This window comes from Harpia harpyja, chromosome 6 (assembly GCF_026419915.1).
Source record: "Harpia harpyja isolate bHarHar1 chromosome 6, bHarHar1 primary haplotype, whole genome shotgun sequence".
Lineage (NCBI taxonomy): Eukaryota > Metazoa > Chordata > Aves > Accipitriformes > Accipitridae > Harpia > Harpia harpyja.
In genome coordinates, this window is record NC_068945.1 from 2,117,697 (window position 1) to 2,138,387 (window position 20,691).

The following is a 20,691-nucleotide window of genomic DNA, read 5'->3' on the forward strand; positions in this document are numbered from 1 at the left end:
AGCGTCTCCCACCGGGAGGGGTACTGACCTCAGATTTTTGTGCCCCTCTAAACAGGGGGTGACGCGCCACTGGTCCTGCAAGCTGCCTGAGGGAACGGGGAACCAGGGACGGGCCCTGCCTGTCGCGTTGTCCCTGCTGTCGCTGCTGCTTTCATGTCATCTGGAAAAGCAGAAGACGGACATCTTTTATTAAAAAAAACCCATACATGACAGAAGTGTGTTGCGGCAGTTAAGCTGTTTCAGTCACGGGGCCGCTGGCCTCGCCCTCAGGCGGCGGGGTCTCGGCGGGCTGCCCTGGTTGCCATTTTGTGTCACCTCCTCTGAGGCCGGCGCGGCTGGGTCGCGGTGGCGGCCGACACTCCCTGCCCTGCTGCCGGTGTCGGGGCGAGGAGCGGGGCAGGGCCGGTGGGGGGACATGGAGCCGGTAATAAAATGGCCGCCTGGGCAGCGTCTCCTCAGGCCAGGCGGCGGGAACGTGCATCCTGCCCGAAAGAGGCCGTAACAAGTCGTGAGGGGCTCTGTCAAAAAGTTAAAATCTGGTTAAAAGCAACGTGCCTGGGTGCATGCCTTCACAGAAGTTACGGTGCGTGTTTTTATTGGGGTTTTTTTCTGTTTTAGATGGCTGTTTTCAGGGTTTCCTCCCCACGCGCCCGGTGGGCGGGGTTGCTGAGTGCTGCCGCAGCAGCCCCTGCGCGGCTGAGGGGGCACGCAGGCCTAGCTCTGCCTGGCCACCCTCCCAGGCGTCCTCATCACCTCAGGTCTTCACCCCTTCGGGTTTCATCAGGCTGAAACCTGGCATGTGGCTCACACGGGCTTGAAATTTAAAAAAACAAACAGGCTGACACAAACGGGTTTGTCAGTTTTTAAGAGTCAGGGTGAGCAATGGCTGTAGTTTCTCTGTGAGGCCGAGATTTGTTCGTCGTCCTGTGATCTTCCCCTCAGGGATCACCATGTCTTACTGTGAAAATGTCAAGTTGGTGAATTTTGGTACCAACCTATTTATAAACACCAAAGTATATTGAAAGGACTTGAGGCAGGGATTTGAGCACAGAGCTGACCACAGTCCAGGCTTCCCCACTTGTGAGAGGTTTTCAATTTATTTATTTTTTCCAGTGACGTTCCCAAAATGAAGTATGCTCTGCAGGAAGCAATTCAAGCAAGTGCTGGCTGCAAGCCTGGGACTGACTACCTGGCCTGTGGCTTTCTCTATGAAGGAGCTGTGCATCCTAGAAACATGGCCCAGGGTTTTCAGTACCAGGATGACAGCAGTCCAGCAGAGCATCTGGGAGCCTTGCTCGAGATAAGTCCTTCAACCTTTCTGCTTCAGAGTGGGGGAGCTCAGTCTGTGTGGGCTTTCAAACTGCTGGCCCTGGAGCGGCAAGCTTGAAAGACCCTGGATGGGTCACAGGTCCAGATGCCATGAAGCCTAAAACCTTTTTGGTCCCAGCAGTTTTCTGAAAGGAAAAAAAAAAAAAAAAGAATTTTAGTTTTCCATATGTTTAGAGAACTTGAACTATTTTGCAATAAAATATATAGCCTGAGTTTGGAGAGCAGATCATTTGAAATGACTAAAGGAAGCCTGGTGAACAAGCAAGCTGGAGCAGCAGGACTCATCAGGAAAAAGAGAGAGAGGAAAGATACCACATTGCTGCTGAAGATTCACAAACCTTCTGAATGGCACCACTGTTCTTCCACTGCATCCCTCAGTACCTTGAGGAGGCTGGTGTTTATGCTGACTTCAGGGAGGGAGGAGTACCTGGACTAGTTATCTAGTTGTTGCTACCTTGTGGGGAAAGAAAAGTTTTCTGGAAGCAAATGTAATGGAATCTGCCTTACCTGTTTGATAACAAGGCATTCCTTCAAGGCGATAACTCAAACGGTGATGTAATGTTGATGTCTGATTGAAGATTGAGACTGGCTAATGAGCTGGAGTGAGAGTGAAAGGAGTTTTTCCAAACCTTGTCATGGAGTCTAAAAAATTCCAGCACTCTGCCCTTTGAGATAAGTTATTTCCCAGAGAATCCTGAGAAAAACACTGACATGATTCATACTGGGAGGCCATAGTGCTGGACCTGCTGACCTGGTGAAATGAAGATTTAAAGGTACAAGTGTAAAATAATTTGTGTGATGAAGGCCTTTTTTACCCTTGCTATTTCCACTGCCCTGTATCTCAGCGTGCAGGGACTGTCTCAGCATGTGCGTACGAGAAGATGGCAAAAGGTCCCCATTTTTAAGTTCCTAATGAAAGCTCGACCGTGCTGAAGGCTACAGAGTCCAACTACATAGCTAGATGTTGCAATTTTGGATTACCTTTAAAATCTGTCTGGCGATTTTTCCATTCAGAAAAATACCCTTGTGATGCCAAGGGAGAATGATAAATTTTCTGAAAGAATCCATTTGTATTGAAGGCTAGGCTTTTTTGACTTTTACGGGACTACAAGATTTGTTCCAGAGAGCTATAGTACTGTTTGAGTAACAGCAGCGTAGTACTACCAGAGTCAAAGATCCCCCAAATTTGCATACCTGTTTCTTGCATTGCTCAGTACTGAAGTGACCTCCCTGACTTATGCACAGGAGGTGGCAGTAATCTCAAGGCATGGTTCATCTTTCCAGACATGCTCACGTTCTCATAGAGAGAGAGTATCACACAAGTGATATCCTGGCTTTGAGAGTAAAGCCAGGATATCGCTTGTAACTAACAGCTGGCCACCAGTGCAGTTTATTAGAAACTCAGCTAGTTACCAAAGTGGGTTCTTTATCTTGGTGACCTTCCAAGGCAATCAGAGCCTTCCTGGAAGACCTTGAATCAGAAGTGTTTGGATATAAGAAAAATAGCGCTGCGCAGCACACAGTTCTGATCTTGCAGGGTTCACAGATTTGGAAGGCACTGTACCATAGATAACTATAGAAGACAGCACTGAGATACTGTAGCTGCTGCATCAAGGTCATGGTGTTCTGGGATCCAATTAAAATTATGCAAGATAGGCAATTTAGGAAAGAATTCACACAGAGCTCAGGAAGGAAAAAGTCATATGTGTTATGAGCTCAGTTACTTTCTAAGATTAATTTTTCACTATCTATCTCATGATCTTGTAATAAGAGCACAAAGTATTTTAAATGTTTGATTTGCTTATTCATCAGAACTCTTGAGTCCTTACTTTCTAAATCACAGTTAGAGGTTTGACTTCCATTTAACAGCAAAGTTGTGGGCTTGCCTTGGAGTATGTACTGGTTGCAACGGGTTGTGAATTTGGTGAGTGGGCAACAGTGAAACATGGAACGGGCACGTCTGGTGCTCGGAAACCCATCTCCTTCCCTGGAGGTGATATGAATAGAAAAGGTGGTAATGCCGCAGGTCCTGTAATCCAGAGCATTGATCCTCACCTCCTCCAACATCGTCGTCATGCTCATTCGGATCACTGTGCTATCTTTAATTCCCAGAACCTGTAAAGAGATAATGAGGAACGATACTATGAGCTAGGGGAATTGCCCTTTGATGGAAAGCTTGATATTTTGGATGGGGGTGTAACAGGCCTATTCCTATCCTAATTCTCTCCTAATTCCTATCTCCTGAAGGACAAGGAAAAAAAAATTTAGCTATATCTACTGTACTTTAAGAACTGCTTATATTGTTATGCTCTGTAAACCAAAAACTTCTGCTGGCAAAAGGGATGGGATTTCATGGATGCTTTGAGCAAAGGCTTTCTCACAGGTATTACTAGATTCATGACCTGTGTAAGATTAGGCTGGTGACTGGGGACTTATTCTGAGCTCAGAGCCCTGTTTTGCTAGCTAGTATACAAACACTGAATGAAAAGTGTAAAGAAGAGCTAAAGAACAGCTCACAGTCCAAACAGGCAAGACAAGGACTTGATTCCCTTAGAGCCAGCCGAAGGGTTGTTTGCAAACACTGTGTTAGTACCAGTGTTTTGGTCTCAGTTTTCCTTTCCCTTTTCATTATATGTAAAAACTTCGTCAGAGGAAGAATTAGCTAACCAAGAAAGACAAAAAAGGAAGAGGGAGCACAAGAGCAAAGGGTGACGGAGAAGCAGGAAGGGAGCAAAGTGGGGACACTGAGAAGCTCAGTCAGTGAACAGATAAGAAATGTTGTCCAGCAGAAAACTGAAAAGAAGCTAGACATGGATGGTTGCTGCAGTCCAGGTGGTCCTTTGCTCAGATGCAGGTCTCTCTCTTTGCTGAAAAAGTCTCCTAGGCACATTCATACTGCCCTGCCTCACACTGAACAACACTGGGAAGGGAAGGTCCAGGAGATTGGCCCTGATCCTCCACAGGTTGCAGTGATTATGGGTGTCCGTGCTTGGTGCAAGCCAGTGTATCTCCAAAGCAGGCAGTGGAACTGCAGCAGCCGTGGCTGCCTGTGGGTCAGGTCTGAAGCTTTGTGGGATGGACTGCGCTTGCAGGTGTTGCTGCAGAAATGGTGAGGGGAGCAGAGCATCCTGTTCTAACGGTAGTCAAAGGACCCTTCTTGGGTATAACCTTCTGCTTGCTTAGGAAGGAGATACTGTCTTGAGCATTTCTTCTTTTTCACAACATAAAAGATAAACCCCATGTGTGAGTCCTACATGCAGTTGAAGGATCAGAAAGCCCAGCTCGGTCTAAAGGGTGGCAACTGTGGTCATGTGGGCACGATTGGTCCCAAGATGCAGAAGTACAGGAGTACACAGGAGGTGTTTCAGAGGTTGGGGAGATGGCTCAGTAAGCCCAGGTCCCCTCCTATAAATTTGTGCTTGGCTGTTGTGAGGGCAGAAATAATGCAAAGGACTAGCAAAACCAAGGCTGTCCTGTGACCAACCTCCATAAATGACAGGCAGAAACTGTCCTTGAGGGTGCCTTTATCTCCAGAGGTTGCAGAGAGTCAATGGGATGGAGGGGGAAGGGCGTAAATAGTGCCTGTTTGGTTTCATACTTTCTTTATTCTCTTTATTCTTTGTTTTCTGATGATAAAGGAGCTTTATGTAGATATTGTAGCAAAGGAATTGATGAGTCATAAGGTTTGCAACGTCATTTCCCCCCTCTGCTCTTTTTATTTTTTCCCTGATAGTCGCATCTTCTTCTCCCTTTCCGCCTTGCCCCTCCTCTGCTGGCGCAGCAGAACGTGTTGTGCCTTTAAGAAGTGTGGTTTTTCAGAAGACTAATTCCTGAGCTTTGGCATATGTTGAGGCATGCCCTAAGTTCTGTGGTGTGGTTTATGAAAAACTAAAGTGCATTCGTCTAAGGAGGTTTTTAACTCCTTTCTGCCATAGATACACTTTACCTCTTTGTTCTTCGGTTGCAGAGCATACACCATTCAGCATTTCCATAGGGTTTTCTGCTCTCTTCTCCAAAAGAGGAGGGGAGATAAAGGGAAGTAGCAGGCTTCCCCCCCCCCCCCCCCCAATTAAAATTTATATTTATTGAGTTGTTTTTTACATGGCAAAGCTCTGGTGAATAAAGCTGAGATAGCAAATTCTCTTGCTGATTATATCCTCCCACTGGCACCAATATCGCTGCAGTGTTAACCTGTCATTGCAGTAGCAGAACGGTGTAGCTGAAGACACATTGACCCATAGCAGCCACAGCATTGGCAGCTTTATTATGAGTTTCGTATATAGTGAATTTCTTAATGTTCCCATGCATGAACATTACTTTTTCCTTCCTTTCCCCTCTTATCACTGTCAAAAAGAAACTTTTAAGAAGACAATATGATTGTACTGTAAAAATTAACATAGCATTACATAAATAAAATGTAGGGGTTTTTGGGGGTTGGTTTTGTTTTGTTTTGGTTTGGTTTTTAGCAAATCTCCTTCTTTTGAAACCAAGTGTATGCATGGGGAGATCTGCCTGGATTTTTTTTAACATTTGCTAGGGGCAGCAATACGGTCTTTAAACCACAGCTCCCAGCGAGAATGTTGCAGGCATTGCAGGCATACCAGGAGGTAACTACAGAGTTACCCTTGGTGATTATTTTAAAAGCCATGTTTGCTACAAGGTCCTGGATCTGTATGCTAAAGTTGTCTTGTAATAACAGCATAAATCCTCTTGGGCTGTCAGCCTATATTCATGTACCTGTACGTTGTTTTAGGCCTCAAGATAGCAACTAAGTCCAGGTGAGCAGAATTCCCCTACGTCTCCAGCACCGTGGCGGCTCCGGGACTTACCATGCAGTCACCCGCAGGATGTGGGCCCCACAGATGAAAGAACGGTTTCTAGTAGAGACAGGCCTGTTTTTATGAGGAGAGATGTTGGAGGGGAAGGGAGGGAGCAGGAGCTAGGACTGGATGTGCCTTCCACACTGAGGTGGTTGTGTGGCTTTGATTAAATCACTTAACCTTTGAGCTGCAGGTTTCATGTGAGTGAAATAGTAGTATTAGCACCGTCTACGGCATGCTGCGATTGAATGAATTAACGTAACAGTACTTTACAGTCTCAGCTCTGTAAATGTGCTGAGTGCAGTTGTTCTATTTAAGAAGCTTGTGCTTGTTATTGAGCCTATGGGAGGGCCCCCACCAATCCCCCGTCCTCCCCTCCCTCCCAATTAGTCTGGTCAGTGCTCTTATCCCTCTCCATGACCAATAGCGAGCAATCTCTGCTGCTTAGCCTCTCAATCTTGAAGCAGTGCTATATTGCGACAACTCTCTTCACCAGTGGCTACAGAGGAACGGCTGCACCGCAAGTCCTGGCAAGGAGCTTTGTCTTCTGCATCACCCTCCGGTCGCCTGGGCCCAAGGAGTCCCTGGCTACCCAGTCCTTGCAGCATTCCATTGGGACTGTGCTGGAAAGGAGGTAGAGGTCCTGGGATCTCTTGACATCTCTGCCACCTGGTCACGGGGTAGCCTGGGCAAGTCACATCACCTTTCTCCTTCATTCTTAATGCTGAAGTGCGGATTGTATCCTTTATCTTCATACCCAAGAGCTGCTCAGGCTGAATTAATGAATGCCATGAAGTCAAGGATGTCCGTGGACGCGCAGCACAATGTAAATGTGAAGTATCACTCTGTAATTATGGGTGGAGGTAATCCTTGTTGAAAATGATTTATTTTGTCATAAATCAACATTTGATCAGGTGGAATCATAGGAAGGAGGAAGAAGTGTAGAGAAAGCCTGTCCTCTGTTACCTCAATCCGAAATTTTTCAGGAAACTGGAATGCTTCCTCTCCCATGTGTTTTGTGCATGTGTCAACTCTGAATCTAGTTCTGGTTAGTGAGATTGATGGGGTGGCATAAAAATAGTCTGACTTCTATAGGTGTAATATTTCAACATACAGCCGGAAAGAGGTCCTTTTTTTTTTTTTTTCTTTTCTTGGTATTCGGCATTTTACGAGGAAGCAAAGTACTGCTTTTTGCAGTGTTGTCTGGCATATCCAAGGTTGACACAGCAGCTCCCTGGGTTCAGTCAGTTAACTAGTTGAGGATTTTAGGAAAAAAAGCAGATGAAACGTTATTATGTAGCTGCTGACGTACTGGCATCATCAGGGTACAGTTTATAAAGTCTTCGGTGCTGCTGAGGGATCAAAGAGTTAAAAATTCCAAGGGTTTAATCCAGTATAATAACATTTTGCAAGGCCTGTCAAATTCACAGCAAGTGAGAAACAGAAAAGCAACTGAGTTAGGTGGAAAATGAAATTAGATGGGATTATATTGCCACAGGTTTATCTAACTAGTTGTTTCACTTAGCAGGGCAGACGCACGTTTACCTGAGCCCTCAGCAGAAGCTCAGACTGAGTTGTGCTCCCCTGCTCTCCTAGGCTGTATTATCCACAAAAATGGAGTGCCTTTCATCCGATTTGAACAAAGAAGTGTTCTGCTGTATCTATTTTTGGTCACTGATTTGTATGCTGTAGAAGCCATCTCATTCCTTAGAATACAGCCATATATTGTTGTGTTTGTTTTCCTTTTGCTGCTGTGTACATAGCGGATTGTTGTTCGTTTGTTTGAAGGATTTAAACATTTGGAAGAGACTGGGGATAGCAATGTCTTTGTACATAGGTTAGATGTGGAGCTGCAGGTCCCTTCCAAAGTGAAACGTTATGTGCCTTCTACTGTGATGCTCATTTGTATACTTGAGCGTTTTGGTGTGGGAAGGACAATCAATGTAACGCTAATCCAAGCAGCTGGGTAAAACTGCTACTGCTAAAACGAGCACAAGGTAGAAATGGATTTATTTTCCTAGGTAGTTCTGGAACTGGTTCCCATGGAGGTAATACCAAATACAAATTTTGGAAGAAAATAGTTACATGCAATAAGCTTAGCTGAGTTTGGGTGAGTAGTGAGAAGAATCAATTTTTACTAAAATATGTCAGTAAATGATGCACATAGGGCAGATCTCGCTGTGAGAAATTTAGTTCTCCTGTAATGTAAACTTTGCCGTATTATTTGGACACAAACAAATCCAATTATAGCCTGAATCTAGACAATAGGTTATCACAGATGAAAAGAGTAAGTAGGAAGTGGGGAAAAAAAGAAAGGGTAAATTCTTCTATATGGTAGCCCCCTTCCAGTGAGTGGAAGGCTACTCTGCAAGGAGCCTTTGTGGCTTTTACCACTATTTGCAGACCAATGCTGTAGCAACAGAAGAGCAGTTCTTGGGCTCTGGCTCAGTCTATTGCAAACAGTTTCTTTTCTGAGAAAGCTAATGGCTGTTTTGTTACGTTACTTCCCAGCAGACAAGCCAGGCACTCCTGAATTTAAAACAGAACCGCAAGTGAGTGACAGTGAGCTAAGCATGGGCTGGAGTCTTGTAGCAGCATATCCTTCAGCTCCAGTGCTGCAGTCAGAGAGAGAAAGAAGATTTTTCCTTTGAAGATAAGACACCTGGGGCTTTTGTAGAAACTAAGTATGCCGTGAGTTGTGCAGCTGTTATCTCGATTTAAAAAAAAAAAAAAAGGCAGAGAAAGACAAAGCATCTCGCTCTTCTATGCACCACCAAAAACTCCTCCAAATGCTAAAACCCAAACCAGCATTTTTCATTCTGCAGTTGTGTTGCTTGCGAATACTTTCTGTCTGGTGGCTTATGTGACACTTTCAGCCGAAGCAGCGAGCCGTGAGGCTGCGCTGTGTGTGTACGGCAGAGAGGGAGTGCGGGAGTGTGCGTATGTATATGTATGAGTGAGGGAGCAAGAGCGCGTGTGTGCAGTGTCGTAACGTGGCAGGGCACAGGCAGTTATGAAACTTTCCAATAAAGTCTCAGCGCGTCAGTATTGGTTGCTTGGGTGGTTTTTTTTTCCTGTCCGTTGCCCTCCAGTTTCATTTCCATTTATGAGTGCAGAGAGAAGGAGGGAGAGGTTGAGAAATGCTAGCAGACCCCCCCAAGCCGCTGGAGGAGCGGAGCAGTTCCCACGACAGGTGGAGCACGCCACTGCCGCGGCGGCGCTGAACGAGATTCCTGGGTCGGAGATTCCTGGGTCGTGGTGCCCGGGGACAGGGGGAGGGCAAGCCCTCGTACTCGGGGCAGCTGCGGTTGCAAGGGGCCCCTTCAAAGTGCTGCAGCAGCAGCCAGAAGTTCGACTTTGATTTTTTGAAAGGACTGGAGAAATTATTAACCACAGTTGATGACGTCAGAGTTGATCTGATTAAAGGTTTGTTTTCTTGCTGGCAGAGGTGTGCTCCGTAGAGACTGGTTCTCTCTTCTTTTTTTTTTAAGTTTCTTTTTTGAACAGCAAACAGAGGGAACTGCTCGCATTGCTGCTGCTGCTGCTGCCGCTGCTCCAGCTGCGTGTGTGTGTGTGTAAACAGGATGGTGTATCTGTAGCTGCCACGCGCAAACACACATTTGACCATGAGGACTCTTCGCAGGTTGAAGTTCATGAGTTCGCCCAGCCTCAGTGATCTGGGCAAGAGAGAGCAGGCAGCCTTGGATGAGCGGGGGACCCAGCAGCGACGGGCCTGCTCCAACGCTACCTGGAACAGGTAAGGTCTCGCACGATGTGCCGACTCCCCTGCAGCCTCTCCATGCTCCCACGGCCGTGATTAACGTGCGGGTAGCCGCTCCATCGGCTTGCAGGCTAGGCTGCCTTGCTCCCAGCTCAGCAAGGTTACAGTACGTCGGGCTTCTGCGTTAGCGTGTTACATGTACTGGAGTTTGCATTCAAGTAGAAGACGGGAGCAGCTTTTTTCCCGTTACTGTTAACCTTTCTCTGAAGGCTGACAACAAAGAGCCTTCCTGCAGATGGCTCAGCCTGCTCTTCCTTGTGACGGACAAGGACTTATTTCCCAGGGTCCAGCTACAAATTTGTCTTTGTGTCTATCTAGATATTCTCATTCGAGGTTAATTTGGTTTATTTTAGTTAAAAAAAAAATTACATATACGCAACTATTAAAATACATTATTTTTACCCGCATAACTATATATATTGCTGGTTGTTGATACAGATATGACAAAGTCTACTCAATTTACTCACATTAATACAAGTATGTCTGTGCGTATGTGTATGTGCGCATGCAAGCACATGCACTTTGGACAGGGAAAAAATAAGCTCTGATTGTTTCCTTTATTGTCTTTATACATTTGAATTTTCTTACTGTTTGACAAAAAAACTCATGCAAACATTTTGTTCTGAATGTGTCACTTAGCACAGATATTCAGAAAGCATCTTAATGACCATTTTGGTGACACTCTTAAAGTTGGGTCTAAGTTGTTAGGAATTATATTCTTACGTCCTTTTTGAAAATGAAATGTCATCTCCTAGGTCACAGCTTGGAAAGTGTCATTCGTAATGTTTTATAATTATATGGCTGTACAGCTGTAGGAAGAAAAATACCAGTGAACTGTAGACACATTTGTTAAAGGTATTTCAGTTTTGAGGGGAAAAAAAAAAAAGGCATTACAAAATGCCACATCTTCTGTCCCTCTCACCACTTGATTTGTGGTTTCACGTCTGCATCGTGAATTAGTTTTTGAATGCCATGAGCACAACAAGCACTGAAACCGTACCAGTCACGAAAAAGTCAGAGTTTCTGTTCAAATATTGTGCTATTCATATGACCCAGAGTTGCACCCGAGGTCTGGATGGTGTGGTAATTAAAGGCTAGTTTGGGCCACCTTGGCTTGCGCCAGTTGGGACTTCATTTGGCCAGTAGCCCCATGGGAAGCAGCAGGGAGTAAGATACTCCTTGGTGTGAACCAAGGTGAGAGAATACGTTCCCCAAAGCCTTTTTGTGATGGTGTGCTGACAGCTTTTGTTGGCAGGGATTAGCGTTTCCAGGTCTTGCTTGCGGAGAGGGCGCTGTGGAGGCGGATGCAAATGGAGAGCAGATCAGGCACTGGGTTTGCTGGGAGGGGGAGAGCTCCAGGCTTAGGGGCCGCTGATCTTCAAACCAGAGGATTTTCCTAAGTGAGTCGGAGCAAGAGTTTGTTATTTTTAATTCGGACAGGACAGGTATAGCTCTGGCCAGAAGTGGTTGCTGATCAGCAAGCTAGACATCTGCACATTTCATCCAAATGATTAGACAACTGTCCCATTGCCTCTTCCTGGAATAGGTGTCCACAAGTCATCCTGTCGCTGCTTAGCGTGAACTCGGGCCTAACCATGCTTTCCTGCTGTGGGTTGCCTTTTCCCTGTGCAGGGATCGCCGGGCCGTCCCTGCCATTTGGTGGCACGTGCCTCTGAAATGCCTTGGGAGTGCTGGCAGGGCTGCTGTTGTGCGGTGGCAGGCTGGTGCTACCTGCGGTGGCAAGTCAAGTGGGCGTTGCGTGTCTGCGCTAACAGCTGCCTAAAGCTATGGCAAGTACTGCAGATTATGGGCCAGTTGCACTGCATGGGCAAAGGGAAGGCCCTTTATTTCTTATTTAATAGTGCAAGGCTTTCTCCTGAGTGGAAGAGAGAGTGAGGGTAATTCTTCTTTCAGGTGCAAAAAGACTTGTATCCACTCTGGAGTTTATCCTCAGGAAAGCCAGGGCTTAAATGATATTGGATTAGTTGTATTAAAAAGTTATCCGCTGTAGCTTCTGCCTATCACCATTGCATGCCCATCTTGGCATGTGTAACAGGGTCTGGTCTTGAGGGAGTCAGTGTTCAGCTCTCTTGGAGAGACTGTAACGTTGATGTGGCAAACTTGGCACCTAAACTTTGACTCACCAGAAATCTTGGGTGGGTTTTGAAAATCTTGGGCTGTGGAAGGTATTTTATTTTTCCCCTGCAAAATTAAAACATCCCAACAGAGGACTAGCATACCATACTTAAGTTTATGGGAATATTTGTTCTCCCAAATGAAAGGATTGCCTGTGCTGTTTCATTCTGTGCGATATTGAGCGTAAGAGCTTGCTGATCAAGAAGTCAAGATGCACCAGCAGAGCTCTTGCCTCTCACCAAGCCTGGCTGTTCTATATTTAAATGTCTGCTGGTTTCTTGCCTAATGTTAGCAGCTGTGCCTGGGTGTGGCATGTGCGTATCTGCTTTTGAAAGAGGCTTTGAACCAAGTTCATCAAAACCAATGCGGCGAAAGGTAAAGCACAACCCCGTGGCAGGCCTTGCCCCACGTGAGACTACTGATAGCACTTTGTTGAAAGTCAGCCCTTTGAGGTGGAGCGAGGATGCTGCCTTGGCCCTGCCGGGGACCGTGCTGACACGCTGCTGAGCTGCAGTTCTGCCGGTGGGGTCTTCTGCAAGGTAGCAGCTCTGTCACTGCGGGCTTTTTCTGAGGAGGCCGTGCGGCTTCCCTTCTGCAATTGGCTTGTCTGTGGCTGCAGTCTGGCTGCCCAGCGACGTCCCCTCCACCACCTCCGCTCTGTTCAGGCGGGTCTCAGGCCTCAGACTGTTTATACCAGAGGATGCCTGCTGCTTTCTGACACCAGGGGAGGGCAAACTGCAGGAGCCTAATAGCAGGGTTCAGTGTGCAGGGGCCACGTAGCACTCGGTGCTAGCGAGGAAGGTCTCTTCCTCCCTGATAACTTTCCTTCACCTCCAAACTAAAATTCTGTAAAACTTCTCGACACTGTTAGATGAAAGGGAAATCGGTGCTGAGCTGCTGTCTGCTATTATGCAAATTAGACTTTATATCACGGCTTTTTCTGAGCTTGCTTTCCCATGAACCCCAAAAGATCTGTACAGCAACACACCGGCAGTGCACGTTAACTAGCAACCAACAGCAACATAGTGGAACAATACAGTTTCGTTACAGCTCACAGAATTTGCATTGGATTAAAATAGCTTAGATTTTTTCACTAGCATTGTCTTCAATTCCTTTTCTCCCCCACTTTTCTGCTTCAGGCAAAAAATGAGGGCTGAATGCTGACTAACCCAATTGGACTGAGAAACCTAGGGTTTTTAATCTTGAGATTGCAAGCTGGGGGGGGCCCTCTCAGGGCAAATAAAATCCATCGCGAGGTTTTCATTCTGACTGAGCTAGCACAGACTGCCTAATCAGGAGCCGATACTGTCTGAGTTGTGCTGTGGGAAAGCCTCTAGTCAAAGGCACTTAGATCCTCTTTGGTATAAGAAAATGGGGAAAATTCATAGAAACATGAAGGAGTAGGAGATAGCAAAGAAAAGGCGAAGAAAACACAGATGAGGTGCCTGTGACCTTATTGAGATCAGCAGTAAATCCAAGGAGACATATGGAATCAGAAAGAGTTTTATGGTTTGGGCTAATTTTTACAGGGTTGTAATAAGCACAATAACTTGCTGTAAAGTAATTTTTACAGTCATGGGAACCATTTTTCATCTTCTAATTAAAAATGAGTATTTTTTCAGATCACAGGGAGGTTTTGCTAGTGGAGAAAGCATTCCAGAACAGCATATTTATCTACGACTTCTACTCAGAAATTTTCTTTCTTCCAATATTCAGTGTTTATTTAGAAATATTTAGAAATATTTCTGCATGTCTGAGAATCACCTTCTTTTTACTGACCCTTTATTTGGAGCCCTCTTTGGAGCATTTGGCCATGTGCATGCATGGGGGGCAGAGAGCTGAGCTGTGGGGTGGGGAGGAGGGATGGGGAGGTAAAGGGGACTTCCCAGCTGGTCAAGGCACCACTGCACCATGGAGCACGTGCCAGCCTTGACTACAGTAATAGAAAGTGGTGGTGGTGGAGAATTGCTGCTCCCCATAGCCCTCCAGACATATTTATACTTGCTTGAATGCAGGTATATTTGGAAGCCAGAATCTCCTTAGTCCTGTACTCCGTAGAGATACTAACTCTTAGTAACACCTCAGGGAAGTCCCTTCACCTGTCTGTCTCAACTTCTTCGTATGTACGAGTAATGTTTATAGTAGGTAAAGTTAGTGAACTAATGCCTCTCAAACTCTTTGAAGACAGAGTTTTGCAGACCAGCTTATTTTCACTTGTATGACCCAGTGTGTAATTGCAGCCTATCCCTCTTTGCAGATTGCTTTACCTTGGATAGAAATTTCAGAAACATAAGTGAACTAGCAGCCGCAAGCTTATTTTGAAAGGGTCAAGGCCTCATGGAAAGCCTGTGGAGTTGCAGCTGGACTGAAGCTGTGCTGAAAATGGGCTCTTCCTGACTGGATTAAGCTAATTCAAAAAAATGAGGTTTTATTCTGGAGTGAGGGTGTCTTCAAGGAGGTTCTGATGCAAGTATATCAGGTTAATTAGGTGTTCCCATAACTGTCCAGAGGAAATGTGCCGTAAGTCACTTAGTCCCTTTTGAAAATGAAAATGTTGCCTTTAACTATCCAATACTCGCAGGATGTGATTATTCACACAGCATTGTTTTTGCTCATGGACTTCACCTGGAGCTCTGGAAAGGGGAGAATTTGCAAACACTAAATAAAAAACGCCATGATATTTTCACCCATGCTGTTTGCATACAAAGATAGTGACTGCTTTAGAGAACCAAAACTATCTGCGTGCTGTGCATGAATGAAAACGTGGGCCGCTCCACATGCTTTGCCAGGAAACGCAGAGCTGGGCGGGCCGTGGCCATGGTCAAAGCAAACAGAAGGTCAGGATTCAGACAGAGACTTGCGAGCCCAACTTTGCAGCTGTTCTTCACCTCTGTGGAAAAACTGATCCTGACCTGGCAGAAAACAGTGTTTCAATCACAATAGTTTTTCTTTCTTGGCTTCTTAAAAACGTCAATGAAAGAACAGGGGTGCGTGGTACTTCAGTGCTGGAGGGAGCCAGCCTCCCACCCACTGAAGGCAGTGGTGCCTGGGTGGACAACTAGCAGCTCAAGGGAAATGTGTGTTTTGGTGGTATTGAGGTACTTAGGCAGTGGCTTTCTATTACGCAAAAATCAGAATAATAAACCCCACCCTCCCCATCTTGGCACTCATGCTGTTAGGCTGGTTGGGAGCGCCGTCAGCGAGCATCCATCTTTGTGCTCTGGCCATTTACACCTTCCAGATCCTTTCGTGCTGAAGTAAATGGTGGGGAAGGTCTGCACTGTGTGTGCTGGAGCTGCCATTCCCCACGTTCCGGGCAGCTGAATAGTCCTGGAGCTGCCACCTCCTCTGGAGGATCGGGCAAATCTAGAATGAGTAGTCTCTCCAAAGAGGTGAAGTTACTTAGGCTTCTGGGTTGATTTTTGTTGCTCTGAGTGCCGCCTTGGCTGTAGGTAGTTTTCTTTTGGTAATCGGTGGCCACAGTGGGATAGATAAGTACAATGCATTGCTGGAGCCATCTGATGTTTTGTCTTCATTCTAAAGGCAACCCCCCCCCAAACACCTGGTCTCTGTAGTTTTCCCATCCTGATTTCCCCTCCCACAGCCAGCCTGCTCTAACCATGCTTCTCTCTTCCCTGCCCACCCACTGACCCATGGGAAGCCTCCTCCCAGGCTTCTTTCTGCCCTGCTGCTGGTCTCTCAAAATATTTTCTTCTAGCTATAGTCTTCAGGCAAAGAGTGACCCATGGCATATGTTTTTATGGAAAGGTGCCTGCACAATATATCTTAGTGCTCAGACTCAGGTTAAGTAATACTGCCACAGCAGTTTACCTCAATTCATACCAGTTGAGGAGATGGGTAATGAATTGGTGTTGCACTTTCAAGAAATGCCATAATCCCATAACTCAGAGATTTGCCTTTTCTCACAGTGTGAGGGTGGCTGTAGCTTGTTTCAAAGGTGCACTGCTCAGGTGCACAGGGCTTCCAGGTCCCCCTTGTTCCAGCAGAAGATACTGGCGGGGGAACACTGGAAATTGCTTATTTTCTTAAGTAGGAGAAAGTGCAGTGCTGCAGGAGTAGGAGGTTCTGCACTTCTGTGGAAAATAAGTCTGTTGGTACAATATAGCAAACCAGAAGCGTTTATAACCCTGGACATACAGTGTGAGGTCTGGTCTTGATTGGAAACTGGAACCTTACTCAGTACTGAGTATGGGCAATTCAGGAACTGACCTTTTTGGGGGGCTCTTTTGGGGTCTTTTTTGTCTCTGCGGTGCTGTGTTCTTGTGCACACATTTACATGTACAGCAACTATAGGCAAGGTGTTCAGAGTAATATCTGTGCATGAGTGCACCCATTATTAACTTTCATGTTGTAAAAGAGTTACAGAAGGGAGTTTACAAGGCATTTTCAGTTCAGATTAACTATTAAAATATAAGTTTAATTACATACATTATTGACTTAAACCTTAGTGGAGCCTGGTCACAGGCACAAGTAAAGGTGATCCACCCACCTCAAGCATCTTGCAGGACTTCTGTGTGTAAGCAGCAGCTCAGATTTTCTTTACACCAAAAAGTTGTACCATTCTGACTAAACCCTTTTAAATAATCACTCATTATAGAAACCATAGCATTACTTTGATTTAAGCAAGGGTTGGGTTTGTTTTTTTCATTAGCTTAAGGAAGCTAAGAAGATTTAAGCTAGCTTTTTATTATCCTGACACCAACTTATGCCACTGGTAGCATCCCGGTTATTCTGATTCCTCTTTGTTGCCTCTTGAGCAAGTATGGAGGACCAGATTATGGTGGTATTCCCACGTCACCTGCAGCCTGGGACTGTATGCCTGCACCCTGCATGCAAGCACTGCTGTCTGCGATGGGAAGGAAAGGCAGGTGGTCAATGTAGCAGGGCCAAGACTTGTCTTCCAGACAAGGCAGTTGTCCCTCACTACATGGGAGATCCCAAGCAGATTAAAAGACCACTGCTAGGATGTTCTATGTACGTGCAGTTCTACTACACAGGCAATAACTTAAATGCTCACAACCTGTCCCCTTAGTTCTTCTTAAAAAAAGCTTGCTCTCTCTCTTCTTTGAGGAATAATAATGGACCTGTTAAGCTGGAAAGAGAAACCCCCCCCCTCATTTAGAAAGGAGTGCCAGAGAGAAGGAGAGAGAGCATGTTGACTTTTAGGAGAGATATTTAGTCATTCTTCTCTGCAGAAGGCTGGCAGGGAACATTGCAAAGTTCATTTCCGAATCAGAAGAGCGTGTAAAGACTGCTTGTTTTATTCACTACATTAATCGTACTTCACATATTACTCATAATATTAAAATACCCAAGTCGCTTCACTGTATACCAGAGACATTTAGCTGCCAATTTTCAAATAATCGTAAATTGAGTGTGTCTGTCTGAGCCAGCCAAAATAAGTTGGGTTAGATCATGAGTGTATGTCTGTGCATGTGGGTGTAGGGGGGAAGGAGGGACCACCGTGGTGGGGGTAGTGCTTAATGCCTTGGAAACGTCATCAGAGGAGCAAAAGAGAAGAGGATAACGGTTCCTATTTTTATCTGCTTGTGCATTTCTCTACAGTGGGTCATATCCTTTACCTGCACTTTTAATTTCCTTTTTCCACAGATGAACATGGCTGAGCTTTTCTAACAGTGCATCTCTTTGCTGTTCAGCGTTGTTGTGTGCCTGCATTTCGAATCTCTCAGTGAATAGTGTTGGGTTTACCTTCCAGCCCATTCCTCTGCTCCCAGCAAGCACAGAAAGGGTTTGCCCTACCGTGGACCTGGGAACGTTTAACGTGGGTGCTTGAGGTCCCCAGGCACACTCCACTGCCACCTGGCATAGCGCCTGCAGTCACATCCCCTTGCAGCGGGAGCAGCTGCATGTGGCTAGGTCTGGCCCTGGAGCTGGCACCAGGCCAGAGCTGACCCAGCTTGTCTGCCAGCAGGAATCAGGCTTCCTCCCTCTGGAGACCTTAGAAACAGGTATCACCTTTAGATCTTCTTCACTAGACATGGCAACCCCAAATCCTGGTACCTTCAGGATGGGCAAATCTGGTCCTGGTTTTGCTTTCCAGAGCTCCAAAGGTGGTTGCTGCTCCCGTGCACCAGACTCCAGTGCAGTGTGAGCAGGGGGAGGTCAGCTGTAAAGCTCTGAAAAATGATATTGCAGAGTCACTGGTAAAACCAAATCCCCAGGAGGCATGTGCATGCTGTAGCTTCTCATTCTTGGAAGGTCTTTTCAGTAGATGTTCTAGGGGTGAGAGTCAGTTCAGTGGCTCCTAAATACACCTCTGGAGTCTCCCCAAGGCTGGTTGTTGCTGTTCCTTGCTCCTGCTGAGTATAGGCTGAGAGGTGGCATGCAGAATGAGAGACACCCAGGGAGATGGTGCAGAGCGGGAAGACTTCTGCCCTGTGTTTTTTGTAATATGCCTTAAGGTGTCATCTCCCCTTCTCGGGTGCAACCTCAAATAGGAAGAGCCCTGTGCCAAATTCTGTATTTTCCCTTTGCGATTAGTAGGATTGTGAGGGAAGAAGAAAAATCCAGTGACAATGATGACATTTAATACTGCTACTGATAATCACGCTCATTGCTTTTGTTATGATTTTCATAAATACATCTTAAAATACCCTTTAGTGGTCAGTGTCATCATCTTTATTTTACACGTGGGGTAACTGAGTCAGACAGAAATGAAATAACTTGCAGTCACTGCCAGCGGTGGGGATGGTCATTTCAGTAAAAGCAGTCATATCGGAAATTGAGTAGCAGCAGTAGAGCAGTGCAGCAGATAAAGGCTGCTTTCTTGTGTGCTAGCGTCAGGAAACTAAAGCATCTCTTGTGTATGTGGAATAAAGGCTGAGCTCACCCTACAGTACGTTTTTGGTCACTAAAAGATGCTCCTTCTACCCCAGCCGAAAGCTAAAAGGCTTTTATGTTTTGGGGACTTCTACTCCATAGTTAAATGTGGTAGAAATTGCCAAGCAGTCCCAAGAGTGGAGGAGTGGGGATGACCTGACAGATGGAGGGGGGCCATGTGAGTCATCTTTCCTTTTGGAGTCAAAGCTGTGAGGCTATAAAAGGTGGCACTGCGTTGGGGAAGGGGAAGGAGACTTCTGCTCCCTTCTACTAACGCTGGAACAGGTTTGGTCTCACCTTTCACTGGCATTTCTTTACCTTTGTCCTCAGACTTAAGCTCAGTGATTTAGGCTGATGTGTCATCATGCTAATTGTGTCAGGTGTATTTCAGGAGCATTTCAGAGCTTTGTTTTGAAGCCCATACTCATTTCAGTAACCCTTTGAGGTGCAGTCTTTTTAAGTTCATGGGACCAATAAGCACCCCTGCTAAGCACGTGGATTGCCAGATACCTGCAGTACCTGGTACATTTTTGCCATTCAGCATCCTAGAATTTATGGGGCTGGTGGCCATACACCCCAGGGACAGACAGCATTGGGTATGTGACTTTCTGTTGAGCTAGAGAATTTTGTGGTCTCAATCCTGTCTTTGGTTGCATCTCATTGCAGCAGAAAGTCACCACCTCTAAGCAACATCTGCTTGTAGAACAGTTACAAATGGCATTGAAAATGAAAAGGAAACATTTTTGTAGGACAGATGGTTGGCCTGTGCCAAGCACATTGCTGCCTCTCTCGCTGTCCACCTTAGAAACTCTAGACCTGTTGTTATTTCAGTGCAGCAAGTTTCAGTTTTTCTTTAGCTGAAGCAAGAGCGTAAATCTTTGAGAAATGAGTAAGTGGTAATAGGAAACAGTCTTAGTAACCAATTGCCCCTTTTCTATTGTTTAATTTTTGAAAATTAATGAGAAATTGGTTACATTGTTTCTTTTATTTATTTATTTTTAAAGAACTAACCATTCTTGAGATTACATTCTAGTAAAGGGATGCTATATTTGGGGGTAAACTTCAGGTATAGTGTCCAGCCTGGATAAATGCTGATTCATTGATAAAGCTCAGACAAATATGTGCCAACAATGCCAGGAATATCATCACTGATCTCGTAGTGAGGCTGTTAATTGTCTCTGTGCTGAGCCATAGAGACAAAAATATACTTTAAAATACTTCAAATATACTTAATATATTAAAAGTTATACTTAATATACTTAAAGTACCTAAAATATATAACCCTAAGTTTTCTGAAATTACTGATTTCAGATGTGCAACTGTTGAAGTTACCGAGTTGGAACAAATCAAAAAGAACTGATTTTCAAAGATGTCATCTATTTTCTAGGCAATAATTCCCTTTAAGGCATCTGGGATGGGGTACCAGAAGTCATCTATGACTTTTAAAAAGGTCTTGCAGTGTCTAGGCAGAGATGTTAGGCTTATTGTGGAAGTGATACCCTTCTAAAATGTGATCAGGTGCTAATGACTCCTAATGTCCTCTTTCAGTATCCACAATGGAGTAATAGCGGTGTTCCAGCGTAAGGGTCTCCCAGACCATGAACTTTACAACCTCAATGAAGGAGTCAGGTAAGAGACTCGACTCTACGCAAGGTGTTATTAGCCAGCATTCACAGTACTGTTTGCTAGCACTTGCATTTGAAAACTTCTACAGCAGTATTACGTTTTTTTTCCCCAGTTGTAGTTTCAACCAATCTAGTCAAT

At 45.4% G+C, this 20,691-nt stretch overlaps 1 protein-coding gene across 10 annotated transcripts in view; it reads left to right on the forward strand.

Moving 5' to 3' along the window:
• PRR5 (proline rich 5) overlaps window positions 1–20,691 on the forward strand; it is a 94,740-nt gene that overhangs the window by 29,624 nt on the left and 44,425 nt on the right. For 5 of the 10 annotated variants that reach the window (XM_052789870.1, XM_052789869.1, XM_052789871.1 and 2 more), the window contains 2 exons: window positions 9,641–9,906; window positions 20,476–20,556. In XM_052789870.1, the coding sequence (XP_052645830.1) occupies window positions 9,776–9,906; window positions 20,476–20,556 (212 nt within the window). In that variant the 5' untranslated portion in view covers window positions 9,641–9,775. Of the gene's footprint in view, window positions 1–6,630; window positions 6,976–9,151; window positions 9,576–9,640; window positions 9,907–20,475; window positions 20,557–20,691 lie in introns of those variants that run through there. The other 5 variants (XM_052789876.1, XM_052789875.1, XM_052789874.1 and 2 more) reach the window with 4 other exon arrangements.